Source organism: Protopterus annectens, chromosome 16.part0, assembly GCF_019279795.1.
Source record: "Protopterus annectens isolate FY-2018-M chromosome 16.part0, PAN1.0, whole genome shotgun sequence".
NCBI lineage: Eukaryota > Metazoa > Chordata > Ceratodontiformes > Protopteridae > Protopterus > Protopterus annectens.
In genome coordinates this window covers 748,564,238-748,583,038 of record NC_056750.1, presented here as the reverse complement: position 1 = coordinate 748,583,038, position 18,801 = coordinate 748,564,238, and the positions used below count along the sequence as shown (strand labels likewise).

The window sequence follows — 18,801 nt, the reverse complement described above, 5'->3', positions numbered from 1 at the left end:
CACCTGAGACTCCAGGGAATGCAGGTCTTTCCGTACCTGGACGACTGGCTCCTGACCGCCCCGACAAGGCATCTACTCTGCTCAGCCAGGGACTACTTCCTTCGGCTTGCTCCCCAGCTGGGCATCATGATCAATATGGACAAATCCTCTCTTGCTCCGACTCAGCTGATAGAGTTTATAGGGGCCAAATTGGATACAAGAAATCTTCTAGCATTCCTGACGACGGAACGACTTCAAAACCTGAGGCTTCATGTGCGGGCCATCCTCCAGTCAAAAGCTCCACCGGCGGAATTGGTCCTGAGGGCTCTAGGCTCCATGGCGGCGGTAATCACTCTCTTGCCATTGGCTCGCCTGAATATGAGGGTTCTGCAATGGACCCTTCAAGTCCAATGGTCCTTTCAACATTACTCCCTAAACCACCCTATTTCCATCAGCAGGGAGTGCAGGAGGGCTCTCTTATGGTGGCTCCAATCTCTGGACCTCCATACGGGACGTCCCTTCTCCACGCCCCCTCCCCTGACCACGGTGACCACGGATGCCTCTCGCCTCGGGTGGGGGGCATTGCTCAGGCAAGACGGTCCAAGGCACGTGGAACGACACAGAGACCTCTTTGCATATCAATGTCCTGGAGATGAGGGCGGTGCTGTTGGCGTTGCAAGCACTGCAGAACCGTCTTCCTGTAGGAACTATTGCGATACAGACGGACAACATGTCAGTGGTCTGGTACATCAACAAACAGGGGGGAACCAGGTCCTATCCTCTCTGTCGAGAGGCCATGAGAGTGTGGGAATGGGAGATCTCTACCAACCGCTTTCTTGTTGCAACGCACATTTCGGGACGGTCCAACATTCTTGCGGACAGACTCAGCCGCACCATCCTTTCCCCGTACGAGTGGTCTCTCAATCCCCAGGTAGCGAAGTGAATTTTTGCCGTATGGGGGCAACCCTGTTGCGATCTCTCTGCCTCTCCCTCAAATACGAAATGCAACAGCTTCTTCGCTCTAATTCCCCCCTTTGGGGAATCTCCGAGAGATGCTCTGGTGCATACTTGGCCCCCCGGTCTACTTTATGCCTACCCTCCTCTACGCCTGATGCTGAAACTCATACAGAAAGCCAGTCGGTTGGGGAGCAGAATGATCCTCATTGCCCCATTCTGGCCTCGTCAAACGTGGTTCCCGTACCTGTGGTCTCATCTGGTAAATCCTCCCTGGATTCTGGATCCCCTTCTGGATCTAATATCTCACCCCCTAGGTCTCCTGATCCCGGAACCTCAAGCTGACAGCTTGTTTGCTCCAGTTCCACTCCTAGTCAGGACTCCCGGTATCTCTTCCCCAGTTAAAGCCATCCTAGTAGCAGCACATAAACCCTCCACTAGGAAAGTCTATCGTAGTAAGTGGAAGCGCTTCTCCATCTGGGCGGGACATCATAACTTAAACCCCTTCACAGCCCCGTTGCCGTCTGTGCTAGAGTTCCTTACAAGCCTGTTTCATCAGGGGGCTAGCTGCTCTACGGTCAAGGTTCAACTAGCAGCTATTTCTCATTACCATGTGGGGCATGAGTCAGGCCCTTTGATTACACCAAAGTTGTGCAAAACCTTCCTCAAGGGTACTTTCCTGCTCAGACCTCCTGTCAAGGAAGTTGTACCCCCTTGGGATTTATCTTTAGTTCTACAAGCCTTGACAGCTCCCCCTTTTGAACCTGCTGCTTCGGTCGATCTTAAGTACCTCTCCTGGAAAACGGCGTTCCTGGTCGTGGTTACTTCAGCGAAAAGAGTTTCCGAGCTTCAGGCTCTTTGTGTAAAACCCCCGTACTTGGTCTTTCACCAGGATAGAGTGTACCTCAGGACCAATCCCTCCTTTCTCCCTAAGGTGGCTTCAGAGGCTAATATCAATCAGTCCATTAACCTGCCAGTCTTCTTCCCTAAGTATCAGAATAAAGGAGAATACAAGCTCCATTCGTTAGATGTGCATAGACAGTTGCACTTCTACATTCACAGGACTGCTGGTCATAGACTATCCAACCAGTTGTTCATCTCCTTTACCAAATTTAACCTAGGTAAATCTGTCTCTAAGAACACTTTATCACGATGGATCTCACAGTGTATTCTTTTGGCGTATGAAAGTTCTGGGAGGCCTGCACCTCAGGGAGTCCGTGCGCATTCTACTCGCTCTATATCTACCTCTGCTGCCTTTAGGTCTAGAGTCTCTCTAGATGATATTTGTTCTGCGGCCACTTGGGCCTCATCTCATACCTTTATCAACTATTATAAGCTGGACATTATCTCCAGAGGGAGAGCATCCTTTGGCTTTGCAGTGCTCCGGAACATCCTTCCATGATGGCAGCCCAAGATTCAGGTAGCTGGGGACTCTGTCCCAAAGGTTGCTGACAAATGAAGTACCTACTTCAGATTAAGAAGTTATGTACTCACCATAACGTTCCATCTGAGTAGGTAACTTCATTTGTCTGCAACCATCCCCCCCTCCTTCCCCCTGGTCTGCAGGAATTAGTCTCTGTATGTCCTTTGTCCTTAGTCCCCTTCGGGACGTATGTAGCTTTAGCTGCTTATATAGGGCAAACTTGATCTGAGGTCAGTCAAGGTTGGCAGGGGATTATGGGTAAGGGGAGGAGCTAGGAGCTCGGATCTTAAAGCTATGTATAAGTTGCCGGCTCGGATCCGAGATCGGATCCAAGTCCCAAAGGTTGCAGACAAATGAAGTTACCTACTCAGATGGAACATTATGGTGAGTACATAACTTCTTATTTTTCAGCAGTCATTCTCAAGACAAATACTGTAAAGTACATTTTAATGAGCTTATGTCCTTTCACAGCCATTCTGCAGAGTCATATGAATGCAGAAATGTTTACACTTTGCTGAACAGAGATAAAGCAGTGTTCACTGTAATTAACTTAACTTTCAAAAATGAAACAAAGTATGTTCTGTGGGGTGGGAAGCTCTCCCACCCACGAACACCATTTGCAGAAAGATATTGTGTCCCCCCTCCCTCTGTTTAATATAATCATTTAGAGTATTACTGCATCTTGTCATAAATGGCACATTTCCATCTGCAGCAGTCTCAGAGTAATGGCAGAGTCATACCTATACACATATGTATGTTTCACCTATGAGTCCCTGAGTTCCAACTCAACAAGGATTTATCTAGCTGAGTTCAAGCTTTTGTTTGTTTGGTGATGAAAAACTCAAAAAAGCTTTTTTTTTGTTTGTTTTTTTTTTTTTTTTTTGTTTTTGTTGTTGCAGTGCAACACCAATACCCACTGAAGTTATACATATATCTGGCAGTTGAGATGGACCATAGAACCTCATCTACAGGAAAGCACGTATGTTAAAACACATACACACACACACACACACACACACACACACACACACACACACACACACACACACACACACACACACACACACACACACACCTAAACTATCACTTTGCAAACCAGTTAACATGGGGTGATTTTCTCTTAGACATGATTGTCAAAACTAGATTCTGTGAACTTCATGTCAGCACACCATTAGAATACTCAGTTTTGTACTACACTTATACTTTATTCACAAGTCAGTGGCATGCAGAGGGGCAGCCATATAAGTATGCAAGAGGAAAAATTTAGCACTATTTCTCTCAGTCAGAAATTGAATATTCTTCTGTTTTGTGTCATTTTCTGTTCATTGCTAGAGCTTAAGTGTTACTTTAAGTATTCAGTTTTGTCAGGAGAGTATCGATTATAGGTTTTGATTGTTGTTATATAATATACAGGAATTAAGAGTTTTAGCATTAAATATGTGTAATTTGTCTATCTAGTTACACAGTATGATAAGATACACATTAATTAAAAAGTAAAATAACATGTTTCTTCCATTTGCTTCCATACTTTATGCTGTTATGGCCTAAGTATGCTTTTTACAAAAAAAATGTATATCTTTTAAAGTTTTAGCAGTTTTTATATTTCTTTTTTCATTCTGTAGAAAATTGTCTGTACTGCAGGCCTTCAGTGGTATCATTCCCCACAAACAATCCACTGCCTTAGAAGTTGTGAGGTAAGAACTACAGACAGTAAAATATACATGTCTGAATTTCATAATTACCAAGCTCAACAGATTAATGAATCTGCATTAAATTCTGACATTGCTGAAACTTTTATGGTGTACTTTATTTCTGTCACTCGCATTGCTCTAAGCCACATTAAAAAGAACTTCAATGTATTTGGGTCTGATACTAACTCATGCTTCTTATGACCTGACCAGATGAGCATCAGAACTGCAGATGTTTAAATCCAAAGAGAGAGAGAGAGATATTAGTAAGTCATTTTGAAAACTAATTTGAGACTTAGGCTGCATAACTCATGTACAGCTGCTCACAGCATGAGGTCTTAGTTATGTTGAACATGTGCTCAGAGTAAGGAAAAATGAAAAACGTGTAGTTCAGAAAGAAAACTGCTTTGCAGAACATTGTGTGTTATTTCAGTTAATTGTTTTCCAATGCTGTATCACTGGATCCAGTAAAAAGGTTTGTCTCTTACAAGGCAGAGTTTTATAGGCAGTAACCTGCTGGTCATCTCATAATGCCATTTTCTCTGCCCAGTAGATTGCAGTGTAAGCTTACGTTTAACATGCTTCTGGTCAAAAATAGAGAGAGAGAACATTTTGTTGGCCTTTTAGCAAATATTCTTCGTGATGAAATTGATACATTTGTAATGTATTTGTTGCTCATTATGGGGTTAGAATAGATACAAGTTAGCAAACATTGGCTTTTTTTTTTCTTTGCAAAATATTTTCAAAACCCTGAAAAAGTTTTGAGGGGAGTTTCTCCTGTAATTCAGACTGAACTATATGTCAGAGAAGCACGTCAGGAAAGACAATAACATATTAGAGGGACATTGACTGAGTGAGTACATTTTTATTAAACATCTGAAGAAACAGAGGGTGAGAGAGGGAGAGAGAGAGAGAGAGAGAGAGAGTACTGAAACAACTGTGTATGCAATTAGTCAACAACAAAAAAGATTATAAACCTTAAAAGTTCCTGAAAACGTCCTGATGGCCATGAGTGTTGTAGGTACTCAGTAGACAGCACATATGCTGCTGTGCAGAAAATATTCTAGCTGGTGTTAACAGCACACCGCAAACATGAGTCCTGGATTAATAAGAAACTTAAGGTATTGATACCATTGTAAGAATTCACAATCTGGAAACATATTCAGTAAACGATGTTCCCCGAAAGTGACATAAGAAAAAAAAACAGTTTTGCCGTTTAGCATCCATTTGTATGCACATAAAATGTATGCATTTTTGCATGAAGTAAGCCAGCTGCACTGCCCACATGGAATGCTTTGCCCCCATACCCTTCTAATTTCTTAGTCTGTGTTAAATTGCCTTTGAGAACACAAGAATACCTAATCTTCCACATAAGTGGAGTACAGTTCAGGTTATTTAAGGGTTAAGTTGTAATTCACTGAAATTCTGATTCATAAGCAGTAGAGCTAGAAATCAGCATTCAGCAAGTATTTTATTTATGTATCATTATCATAGGTGAGCTGGTCCTTTGACCCTTTTCAGACATGTCAACAGTGCTTCTGCACACAATGTACAAAATAAATTTGCATGTCTATGGTTTACTTACATGTATATAGTTAACAATGGGGTTTCTGTAAACAAATTCAAGATCTGATGTTGTTATTTTTCATTCTGTCCTCAACTGCTGTTTTGGAGCCGATCCTCAGATCCGACTCAGCCATTACTAAAGCTCGTGGGAACCAAAACGCTCTCAATCTTCTCCCTTACCCATAATGGACCAACCCCTAACACATCCCAGATCTCTTTCTTATGAAAGACGTGGCTAGCCTTAGCTCTCGAGCATTTATGAAGATAAGTGATTATTTCTTATTTTGTCAGACTTGACTTAAAAAAATATTGTATTCTCTTACCCTAAACACTCTGTATATTCTCATTTACCATTATTGTTAACCTTTTATCTTTCCCTTATAATCTTCGTCGTACACATTAGTGTATTCCTTTGTACCATTGTTGGTATAAATGTCCCCTTTTTTCTCTCTGATAAGTTAAAAAAAAACTTTTACTATTTCTTTCCTTTTCTCTTCTGTCGGTTATCATGTCTGATAAGGGACCTGCCAGATTCAAAAAGTGTCAGGAGTGTGGGCGTAAATTACCTTTTCTGATATCCACACGTTATATGTTTATTGTGTAGGCCCTCAACACTTACAGGAGGATTGCTCTGTTTATAACAACTTTAACCCAAGGACCTTAGCAGACAGGAGAAATAAACTCATCTTAAAAGGATTGCTCCCTTCTTCATTCAGAGAGGCTATTGCTGGGACTCAATACCCCAAGCCTAAGAGTAAAGAGACTTTCTCTAAGTCCCCAAGACCGTCCACTTTTTTGACTCCCTTAGCAGAATTGCCAAAGGAGAAATCCAGATTGGATCCGAAAGTTGCTCAGATCCAATTCTGTTCAGATCCAACAAGAAAATCTTCGAGATCCAGTTTCTTTGAATCTGAAGACCTTGCCACAGACAAAATATTCTTCTAACTTCAGTCCTCTACCTTCAAGGGTTCCGTCTCCCTTTCTTGAGAGACATTATTTTAGGTCACCATCCCTTACTTCGACTCGCTCTTCTAGAAGTCTTAACTGAGGAAGATGTGGACAGAATAATGAGGAAATTCCTCTTGCTGCAGATTCAAATGGATGTTCTCCCGGTTCCTGTGACACCTCCATTGTCTACTCCTTCTCTGATTCTGGTTGTTTCAGAGTCCCTGGATCTGAACCTCCCGGGTCTGTCTGGCTTGGATCCAAATATACTACTATCATCAGATCCAAAGTCTATTCTGAGTGCACTGGCTCTGACTTCTTTGGATCCAGTTGACTCAGAGCCGAAGCTGTCTTGTCAGGTCCGTGGCGTTGGAGTCAACTCTGAGGTGTTTGGAGCCATCTCTGCTCCTTGGAGCTTCTGCATTGAATAACTCGGCTCCAACTTCCTGCTCGGGGAAATTCTTCTTCAGGCAGTGGAGGCAGCAGTCCAGAAGCTTGCCTTCTCAGAGCGGATGTCTTCCTTCTGTCCAGAGCAGTCTGCCTTTGAGGTCGTGAAGAGAGTATTGTCTGCTCCGACAGGATGGCTGGATAGATCCAACTACCTCAGATCTCCAGTCTAGTTCTCAGATGTATCTGTGCTTAGAGCCACATCATTTTGTGCCACAGGGGCAGCCAGAGTAAGGCATCCAGATGACCCAGCAGGGTCTTCCAGTCTGTTTTGTCATTTCACTGGAGCATCCCACTGAGGAAGCTCCTCAGAAGAGAAAGTGTAAGAAGAGGCACTTGGACTTTCTGCAGGAGTCAGTCACTGAGGATACTGATTTCACTGAGTGAGAAGTATCCCCATGATCACCTCTGGAAAAAGTCTCATTTGGAGACATTCTTGTGATCCTTAAACAGAGAAGTGGTTGGTCCTGCAGCAACCCTTCACCGAAGGAGTCAGTATTTCCTGGAAGCCTTTGGAGCTGGCCTGTCTACCTCCTGGGTTACTCCGCCCACTGTTGAGCTCATTGATTTGGTCTGTAGGTGGGTGGGAAAGGAACTGGCCAATCCGTATGAGGCCAGATCAAATTCTGGCTCCACTTGTCGGGAAGGAATCCTGGAGTAAGGGGGTTCCAGTGGATGCCATGGTCGTGGCAGCAGCCACCAAAAAGGTACTTGCTGAGCAAAGTTCATCTGTTCATCTCCCTAACAGGGACTCTAGGGTGATGGACAGATTTGGAAAGCATGTTTATGTATCAGCAACATTTACTGTTAGGTTGCTGAACTATTTCGCACATTTTACTAGACTACAAGGGGACTTGATCAAGGAACTTTCAAAATCCCTTTCAGGGACCATTACTCCTGAGGATCAATCATCTGTGGCCTCTCAGTTGCATACCTTCCAGTCTATTTTAAATTCATCCATGTGGCTTATCTCGCATGCAGCCAAAGGTGCCTCAAGGGCAGCAGGTTCAGGCATATCCATTAGGAGGCATGCCTGGATGTGCTTATGTGACTTTACAGAGCCTTTCAAGTCATTATTCGCCAATGCTCCTTTTGACAGCAGTTTGTTGTTTGGTCCAAAAGTGAAGGAAAAACTCTCCAGGTGTAGAAAGGATGGAAAGATCCTCTCTGCAGTGTGCATTCATTTTTCAATCACTCAAATATCCTTTTCTAGTAATCAGTGGGGTGGCTGGAAGATGTGGTTCAAAAAGTGTAAGGGTCCTTCCCTGGACACACGTGGATTTCCCTAGGGGCAGAGGGGGGAACTCAAATGAATGACAGCCTCGCTGCAGAGGAGGTCCACAAAACCAGGGGACCAGAAATTCTTTCTTGGCAGTCCCTATCAGTGCTCCTGAAAGGAAGCCAGATTTTCCCCCTCCAGAGGCAATCTGGGGTCGACTATCCTTGCACCAGAGAGCCTGGCTAGATTTAATAAGTTATCCTGTCTAAACTAAAGCCGTTATCACTTGCAACTGATCAGCTCCCCGATGAATTTCTCAAAATTGCATCAGACACAACCTCCTACCCCATATCTATCCTGGTTAACCAATCTATAACAGAACAGTATATCCCAAAACTTTGGAAAGTCTCTTACATCATCCATCTGCACAAGGATGGCTTCTCCACAAATTTCACAAACTACCGTCTAATTGCCATTCTCCCCAATAGCAAAAATTCTTGAAAATTGCATCTAATCTCAACTACTCAACTGTCTAATAAAAAATAACCTCCTATCTACATTCCAACATGGTTTTAGATGCAAGCACAGCACTACCCCTGCCTTTGCCAATTTTACCAACTCAATTAACCAAATCAGAAGTTCTGGCCACCTTACATCCACCATCTTTCTTGATATGTCAAAAGCCTTCAATAGCGTTTCACAACAAAAACTGCTCAATGAACTAGCCTCCTTAAATCTTTCCCAAGCATTTCTCCACTAGTTTCATGGCCTTCTATCTGACCAACAACAGGTAGTAAAGTGGCAAAGTAAACTTTCCCCCTTACTAGTTGTCTCTGTCAGTGTACCACAAGTGTTTTTCATTATTTTCACCAACAAACTACACTCAGCTATCAGACATGCAAACATAGTCCAATATGCAGATGACTCCTTTCTCATATGCTCAGCTCACTCTTTTACAGAACTCCCAGAAACTACTCAGAAAGCCTTCCTCGACATTGAAAAATTCCTCTTTGACTCCCAATTTATCCTTAACCCCAACAAAATTAAAGTCATGCTGTTCACTGGCAACAAAACACACAGTCTGTATCCAACCTTCACCATCCATTCTACTTGTAATACTGTAATAGAACCTGTTGAACACACCAAACTTCTCAATGTTGCAATCGACCACAGTTTTAGATTTGATAAACACCTAACTATTACTATCAAAAAGGTACACATAAAGCTAGGCTTGCTGTATAGAGTCAAGCCTTTTCTTACCAGTACCACCAGAAAATCCATAGCTGGTACACATTTATTTTCCTCTCTTCTATACACCTCTCCTATATTCACTAATATTAGAAAAACAGAATTAAGTAAACTGGAGTCCTGCGACAACAAAATAGCAAAATTTGCAACTGGTCTCACTTACAGATCACTCCACTGCACCTCACTTCACCAACTTAAATAGTGCACATGAACATGCCCAGATCTCGTTAAATACCCCTGAAATCCTCTGCCTTTCTGAAACTTGGCTTAAACCTCACATATCTGACTCAGAAATTCTTTCACCAGGTTATAACATCCTCCGCCAAGACCGGCTTCAGAAGAGAGGTGGTGGTGTTGCAGTTCTGTACTCTTAACAGGCTCACTCTTTGGTTTGACATCTTTTCCTCTGACTTTCATCCAGCCAAAATTCTCATCGCTAATTGTCAGTTAAATAAATACAAAAAAATTAGCTATTGCCTCCAGCTATATTCCCCCTGGTAACAACATCCCCACCCTAGAGCTTTTTCTGTCTTGGATCTCACATACTATCTCTTATGAAAGTGTTATCTTAGGCAATGTCAGCAATGACTGGAAGTCCCTCGACACTGATTCCACAAACACCTCCATCAATCTCTTTGGTTTCTCCCAATTAATCTCTACCCCTACACACCTAAATAAAAGCACCAACCAGGGCTCCACTTTAGACTGGGTCCTCACCTCCATTCCAAATCTATATCATAACCCCACCACACTACCTGATACCCTAAGGCGATGATCATCCACCCTATATAATTTGACACTTTCCTCAACTATACAAACTCCAGCAATCTAAAGACTGCCACAATCTGTGTAATTTTAATCCAGAAACTTTCAATCATCAGCTCTCTTAAATCAGCTGGTCCTTCCTCCACTATCTCCCCTTTCAGAAAGCTGTCTTGTCATTCAACAAAATCTTTCTAGACATACTAAACTCCCTGGCCCCTATTAGGAAACTAAGAATAAAAGCCATTTATCCTGCCTGGCTGACCCAAGCCATCCAAGCTCTCATGAATAAGAGAGATACTATATGGAAAAATGGAAGAGATCCAAATCCTTCGTTGATCTCCAAACCTATAGAGAGCTCTGTATCCTAACCAAAAAAAAAAGGTGACCCTCAATAAACAAAGCTTCTTTCATAAACCACTCAACTACTCCCACAACAACCCTCAGAAATTCTGGTACTCAGTTAACAAGCTGCTGCATCCTGGTAGCCCATCCCCACCCAACTCCTGTCCTCATAGCTCTGCCTCTGATACTGCTTCCTTCCTTATCACCTTTTTCATTGATACAATATCTGCAACCTTTCCAAAATTATACTAGCACCCATTCCACATCCTTCTCCCCTACTTCATCGTCCACCTTTTCTCTTAAACCCATCCCCACAGCCTATATTAAATCCCTTCTTGGTAAACTTAAAACTTGCTCTCTGTCATTTGACAGTCTAACTCATTTCTTAAAAATTGCTGCCAGTTCTATTGCTTAACCCATCTCCATCTTAGTAAACAGAACCATTAACGAAAGCACCATGCCTAACATTTGGAAAAAATTCTACATCATTCCCCTACATATCTCATTGATAACCACCTATTAACTCCCACACAACATGGTTTCAGACCAGGCCACAGCACTATGACAGCCCTCCTCTCCTTCCTGGAAACTGTTAACAAAGCCCGAGACTCAGGTCATATTGTTTCTACCCTTCTACTAGATCTCTCTAAGGCCTTTGACACGATCTCCCACAACCTTCTTCTATCTAAACTCTCTAAGCTTAACCTATCTCCTTCGTCTCTGAACTGGTTCTCCAGCTTCTTATCCAACAGATATCAAGCAGTAAAATGGAAAAAGGCCACCTCCTCATTCCTTAATACCCCAACTGGAGTTCCACAAGGTTCCATACTGGGTCCCCTCCTCTTTAATATATTTATTAATGACTTCCGCAACTCTATCCCCTTCTCTAATATCATCCAATATGCAGACGACTCAACTATCATTTGCTCAGCCACTTCTGTCCCTATACTTCTAAAGCTAACTCAAGATGCTTTCTCAACCACTGAGCAATGGATATTAAAAAAATCACTTAGCACTCAATGCCTCTAAAACCAAATTAATGGTATTTACTCCCTCTAAAGTCACCTCTTTCAACAAAAATACATTTTGTATTACTAGTCATAACAACACTACTCTGGAGCTGGTATCAGAGACCAAGTTACTTGGTGTCCAAATTGACAATCAGCTTAAATTTAATTCCCACCTACAACTAAATATCAAATAAACCCATCAAAAACTAGGTATGCTTTACCGACAAAATCATTATCTTACACCCACCACTAAACTGACCCTCTACATCTTTTCTCATTCCCTCCCTTCTCTATGGAGCTCCACTCTTAACCAATCTACAATCCTCTCTGAAAACACAACTCTCCTGTTGCTACAACAAAATCGCCAAGTTTGCTACTAGCCATAAGTCCTCCACCCACCATTGTTCCTCTCTCCACAAACTAAAATGGATAGAACTACCCAATCACCTTACCTATACCCAACTCACTCTAGCATACAAGCTCATTTTCAACCCCTCACTCTGTCCTTCCCTTTCCTCTGCCTTTAAAATGCACCTACCTGACAGAGTACTAAGATCTAACAACCAAAATCTTCTAGAAGTGTACAAACCAGTTCGTCCCCCAGGCAAACATCTTCTATCCTTTAGTCTAGCACGGCTCTGGAAGTCCCTACCACCATCCATTCGTACTACTCCTAGTTACTTTATCTTCAAAAAAACTCTTCACTCATATCTAGTATCCCAGTGGGAATGCTCCTGCAGCCACCCCACATAACTTACACTGCAAATTTTCATCTCTCTTCTTTTCAATAACATTTCCTTTTACCATCTCTCCCATCTCATATATTGTTGTAAATTACTCAGCTAATTGTAAATAATTCTCATCTACACCTCTTACTGCAAGTTTCCTAATATGTATTAGCATCCCTGTATATATTTTGTAATTATTCCTGTAAAATTCTGTATTACCTATTCGTTTATCACTCATCTAGACTGTTTGTAATATTTGTCCTAGTCTAATTTCAGCTGTATATTTTCAATCTATGACATACAGTAATGTTAATAGTCTTTGGTCTGCTCTAATCTATAATACATGTAAACGTACAATCTTCGTTATATTGTAACCTTGATTGTTAATGGAGCTTTTCTCCCCAGGACTCCATTGAAAACGGGTTCACTTTGGCCCAATGGACTATCCTGGTAAACCAACTGCAAATAAATAAATAAATAAAATAAATAATAAAGGAGGTAACTGTACTGACCCCTCTAACTTCAGACCAATTGCCATCTTATTTCCCGTGCCAAAAATTTTAGAAAAATGTATTCACAAACAGCTTCTTGAACACCTTCTGCAAGAAAATCTTTTCACATCCACACAGCTTGGTTTTTGCCCAAAACATAGTACTGCTACTGCTCTGATATTCTTCATAAATACTATTGCTGATTCTCCTGACAACAAGTTAGTCTCCTTCTTGTTTCTTGACCTCTATAAAGCCTTTGATACTGTTTCCCATAGACTACGTCTATCCAAACTAGCTTCACTTAACCTCTCTAACTCTAGACTATTTTGGTTTTCCAGCTATCTCTCCAATAGATTCCAGGCAGTGAAATGGCAATCCAACATTGTTCTCTTCCTACCTGTTCAAACAGGGGTAACCCAAGGTTCCATCCTGAGAGCCCTACTTTTTAATGTCTTTATCAATGACCTCCACTCTTCTTGCCCACTCAGTACTACCATCCAGTATGCCAATGACTGTACTATCAAATCCCACTCAGAAAACATCACTCATCTTCACACCCTCACCCAACAGTCCCTTCAGGCAGTAGAAAGATGGCTCACTTTCAACCATCTGATACTGAACCCCCCCCAAAAAAAACTTCTCTTCTTCCTACCTGCAGCTATCCAGCATTACCAAATTACCTTTACTGTCTCATCCGTGGACAACACACACATCTTTGCTGAACCTCACACTAAACTTCTAGGTGTTATCGACGACCAATTTAAGTTTGATCTCTATACTCATCATTGCATCAAAAAGACACATCAAAAGCTGAGTGTGTTATACAGACATAAAAAATCCTTTCAAATGATTCAAGACTCTCTCTGGCATAAGCTTTTCTACTTCCTACACTACTGTATGCAGCCCTTATACTCACAAACCTCCAATCCAATCTTCCGCCTAAACTAGAACTTACCTATAGTAGAATTGCTAGATTTGCCTGCAGCCTACCTTACTGTACCCACCACTGCATCACTGTAAAAAGACTACAGTGGCTGGAGTTTCATAACCAAATTCTACTACCCCAGCTTCTCATGGCACACTTTATCTTATACAAGCCCTCCTTCTGCCCCGCTCTTTCTACTCTAATCCAACCTTACACCCCTAACCATGCTCTTTGTAGCTCGCAACATCATCTGCTGCATGTCTATAAGCCTAATAAAAATGTTAAACTCCTCTACAGTTATTCTGTAGCAAATGCCTGGAATTAGCTCCCTTTAAGTCTTAGATCTGTCACCAACCCAAGTCCTTTAAAACAACTTTGAAAGAAAGCCTCTACAAATCTTGGTCCTGCCCATGCAATGACCGTACTTAACATAACTTTCACTTCCTATAAAGATGCTTCCTCTATGACTTGAATTAATATACCTTTCCTCTTTTAAAACTTTGTATCCTATTACCTCATCTTCTCTGTTGCTTTCTTACACTCTGCTACTTTCCTTTGCTCCCTGAGCTTCCTAACGTGTTCACTGTTCACTGCCCTTTCACACAGGGTTTTAGCTCTCCTGTTTACATCACAGGTCTTAAAGACCTGTTCCTATTGCTTTCCTTTGTCCTGTTGACCCTTACTGCTCTCTGTATTTATGTATATATTGTACAGTTTTAGTATATATTGTGCAGTTTTAGTATATATTGTGCAGTTTTAGTATATATATTGTGCAGTTTTAGTATATATTGTGCATTAGTATATATCGTGCAGTTTTAGTATATATTGTGCAGTTTTAATATATATTGTACAGTTTTAGTATATATTGTGCAGTTTTAGTATATATTGTACAGTTTTAGTATATATTGTGCAGTTTTAGTATATATTGTGCAGTTTTAGTATATATTGTACAGTTTTAGTATATATTGTGCAGTTTTAGTATATATAGTGTGCAGTTTTAGTATATATTGTGCATTAGTATATATTGTACAGTTTTAGTATATATTGTGCAGTTTTAGTATATATTGTACAGTTTTAGTATATATTGTGCAGTTTTAGTATATATTGTGCAGTTTTATACAGTTTTTAGTATATTTTGTACAGTTTTAGTATGTTGTCTTTTGCTTCCTGCATCTGTCACTATCATACCTTGTACTACGTATGCTTAGCCTTGATTCAACTTGCTCATAATAATTAATTTTGGTCATATAAATTACTGTTTTGTATTCTTCTATTATTTGTTTTATCTTTGGAGCTTTTCTCCTCAGGTCTCAAAATGGGCTTGTTGCCCAGTCGGACTAACCTGGTTAACAAGTGTCAAATAAATAAATAAATAAAATGGCTTGAGCTACCTATTCTACTAACCTTCAACCAATTAATTTTCACACACAATGTTTTTCACCATCCTAGCAACTGCCTTGCTCTAAAGGACCTTATTCACCCCTACTATAGCAAAAGAACATACAGCAAAGTTCTGCTAGAAGTAACCAAATCCAGCACTTACTATGGAAACTCCCTGGTATCAAATAGAATATCTAAAATCTGGAACTCTATACCCCAAACAATTATTGACACTACCGACACTTTAAAGTTTAAAATAATACTAAAAGAACACCTCATTAACAACTGGCTCTGCTCCTGTACCAGTCCTGGATGATCTATCTTTCTTCTCCTTTCTTTCCCATTTTTACCCTCATCTCTCTTATTAGTCCTATGTATTCCAGTCTGTTCTGGACAGGACAGCAGTAGTGCTCAACTCCCTATACCTCTCCTCCTCTAACCCTTCATATTAACCCAATCTACCTTCCCAGTCCCATCCTCTGTATTACTATACCCTTTATCAATATTATATCTCTGTCCCTTATTTATCCAGTCTACTTACTACACTAGTTCAACAGAGTACTGCTGTGAAGAATACTTATGCCTCTTCCTACAATCACACTGCTTATTTTTCCTCCATATTTTTCTCAATGTATGGCTCATCTAATCTACTTATCACTTCCTGTTTTCATGCCATTTTATTTTTTCTTTTGTGTACATATCTTGTTAATAGTATAGAAGCACCTAAGGTTCTTTGTTAATAGTATTGTAGTGAATAATTTAACTTCACCCATACTTCCTAATTTTATACTATGTTCTACTCATGCCAGAATTGCTTCATAATATATATTGCTTCATTTTTCACCTCAACAATGCTACAAAATGTATACTAATTATTACTTTTGGAATTAATTTTTTGTATCGCAGCTTTTCTCCCTGGGCCTGCACTAAATACTCTACTCCTCCTCTCTATGCATTACTCCCTACAATAAAGCTGTTCCCCAATTTAACAATGCAGAATTAATAATTGCCCAGCTTCAATTAAACAAGTGCAAAAATATATGTATTGCCTCTCTCTACATTCCCCCTGGAGACAATATCTCTACTCTTGAAGATATCCTCTCCTGGTTCTCAACCAATATATCTAACGAAACCATCATAATGGGAGACACCAACATCAATTGGTCCTCCACTCAATCCCATTCCCCCTCCATTAACATCAACCTTTATAACTTCTCCCAACTCATCAACTCCTCCACTAGACCCTCTAAAGACTTCACCACTGGCAGTATTATTGACTGGATCTTAGTCTCTCACCCTCACTACTACCCTGATAGTGGAACTCTCACTGACTCATTGCGACCACCTTCCCATCTTTGCTACACGCCTCCCTTCTCCAGTTCAAACTACCCATAATTACATTTCTTTCAGACACCTAAAAAACTTCAACCCAGAAGCCTTCTCCAACTCCTTAAAATCAGTCAACTGGTGCCCCCTAAAACTCTCCCCTCGAAAGTGCAATCACTCACTTTAATACTACCTTCCAAAGCCTTTTAGATATTCATGCTCCATTAAAAACCAAAATAATAAAAAACAAAACTACCCCTTGGCTAACTAAAAGCACATTGAAAACCATGCGATTAAGAGATAAAGCCTGGTCACACTATCAGAAGCACAAATCTCCCACTACCCTTAATGAATACAAAACTCTTCGCAATACAGTAAAAAAACTTATTTCGACAGACCGTCAAAACTATTACTCTTCCCACCAAAGTAAATACAAATCTGACCCACAAAAATTCTGGAAAGGTATAACATCCCTCCTAAAACCCGGCACAACTGAAAACCCAAACCCCAACCCAAATGTACAAGACATTGAACTCGCCACCGAATTCAACTCCTTTTTCATTGACTGTATCTCCAAACTTACCTCTTCCTTCTCAAGCAACCACCCACCCCGTACTACCGCCTGCCCTCTTCCTACACCCCCTCTTCTCCACTCAATCACCCTACTACCTCACAAACCCCTATATTCTCACTGAAACCAATCCCTACCTCCACTGTAAAAAAAATACTAAAGAAGCTAAAACCATGCACTAATGCCCCCAATAACATCCCTTCACACTTCCTCAGCACATCTGCAGATGCCATCGCCCTCCCAGTTAGTATCCTAATAAACCGCTCCATCCAAGAAGGTCTTGTTCCACAAGTCTGGAAAAAAGCTTTTATCATTCCCCTTCATAAAGGAGGGAATGATACTAGCATTACCAACTTCTGGCCCATCGCCATCCACTCTCCCATATCAAAAATTCTAGAAAAATGTATCCATTTACAACTCCTTCCCTATTTATTAGACAACAATCTACTAAGTCCTACCCAACATGGCTTCCGCCCTAATCATAGTACTATGACAGCCCTCCTTTCATTCCTTGAAACTGTGAATAAAGCTAGAGACTCCGGTCTCACTGTATCTACCATCCTTCTTGATCTCTCCAAAGCATTCGACACTATCTCCCATAACCTACTGCTCACTAAATTGTCAAAGCTAAACCTATCACCTGCAACTCTTAACTGGTTCACCAGCTATCTCTCAAACAGGCAACAAGCTGTCAAATGGAAAAAAGCCATCTCCTCTTTCCTACACACCCCCACAGGGGTCCCACAAGGCTCCATATTAGGCCCCCTCCTGTTCAACATCTTCATAAATGATTACTATCACTCTATCCCCCATGCTAGTATCATCCAATACGCTGATGATTCTACAATCATCTGTGCAGCCTCTTCCATTCCAACCCTTCTACAGTTCACCCAAGAAGCATTCTCCACCACAGAACTGTGGATGAAAGATAACCATCTTGCACTTAATGCAGCCAAATCAAAATTAATGATATTTACCCCCTGTAAAACAAACACATTTGATAAACAACTATTCTCCATCACCAGTCAGAATAATACTCCACTTGAACTGGTATCCGAAACCAAACTTCTAGGAGTTCAAATTGACAATAACCTTAAATTTGAGTCCCAACTACTAATAAACATAAACAAAACCCACCAAAAACTCGGCCTGCTCTAGCGACACAAGCGATTCCTCTCATCAACAACCAAACTCACTCTCTCTACTACATTTCTCTTACCCTCTCTCCTTTATGGTGCCCACCTTTTTACTAACCTACAATCATCTATTAGAACTAAACTATCTACCTGCTACAACAAAATAGCCAAATTTGCCACTAGTACCAAAGCTTCAACACACCACTGCACACCACTTCATAAACTAAATTGTCTCGAACTTGCCAACTACCTCTCCTACACTCAACTCACATTTGCACACAAACTCATCTTCCAACCATCCCTCTGTCCCACCCTTTCTTCTACCTTTAAAATTCACCAGACTCAGACCTCTCAGATCCACTAATCAGAACCTAATAGTAGTCCATAGACCCCTTCGCCCCCCAGGACAAAAGCTCCTCTCTTTTTCCATAGCTCGATTATGGAACTCTCTACCTCCCTCCATTCGCACCATCACTAGCCTTCCTACTTTTAAAAAAACACTTCAGTCCTACCTAACATCCAGATGGGAATGCTCCTGCTCCCTCCCCACATAATCATTCTCCACTTCCTCTATCCTTATTACTTTGATCTCCTACATTTTGCTCATAATCCTATCCTAAATATCATCTATCAACCTAAAAAAAAAAATGTATATAAC

The 18,801-nt window shown here is 41.1% G+C and overlaps 1 protein-coding gene across 1 annotated transcript in view; it reads left to right on the top strand.

Annotated features, from left to right (window-relative positions):
• PAPPA (pappalysin 1) overlaps positions 1–18,801 on the top strand; it is a 3,990,201-nt gene that overhangs the window by 3,871,241 nt on the left and 100,159 nt on the right. Inside the window, exon 21 of the mRNA XM_044058178.1 lies at positions 3,979–4,050. Coding sequence (XP_043914113.1) covers positions 3,979–4,050 — 72 coding nt within the window. The remainder of the gene's footprint in view (positions 1–3,978; positions 4,051–18,801) is intronic.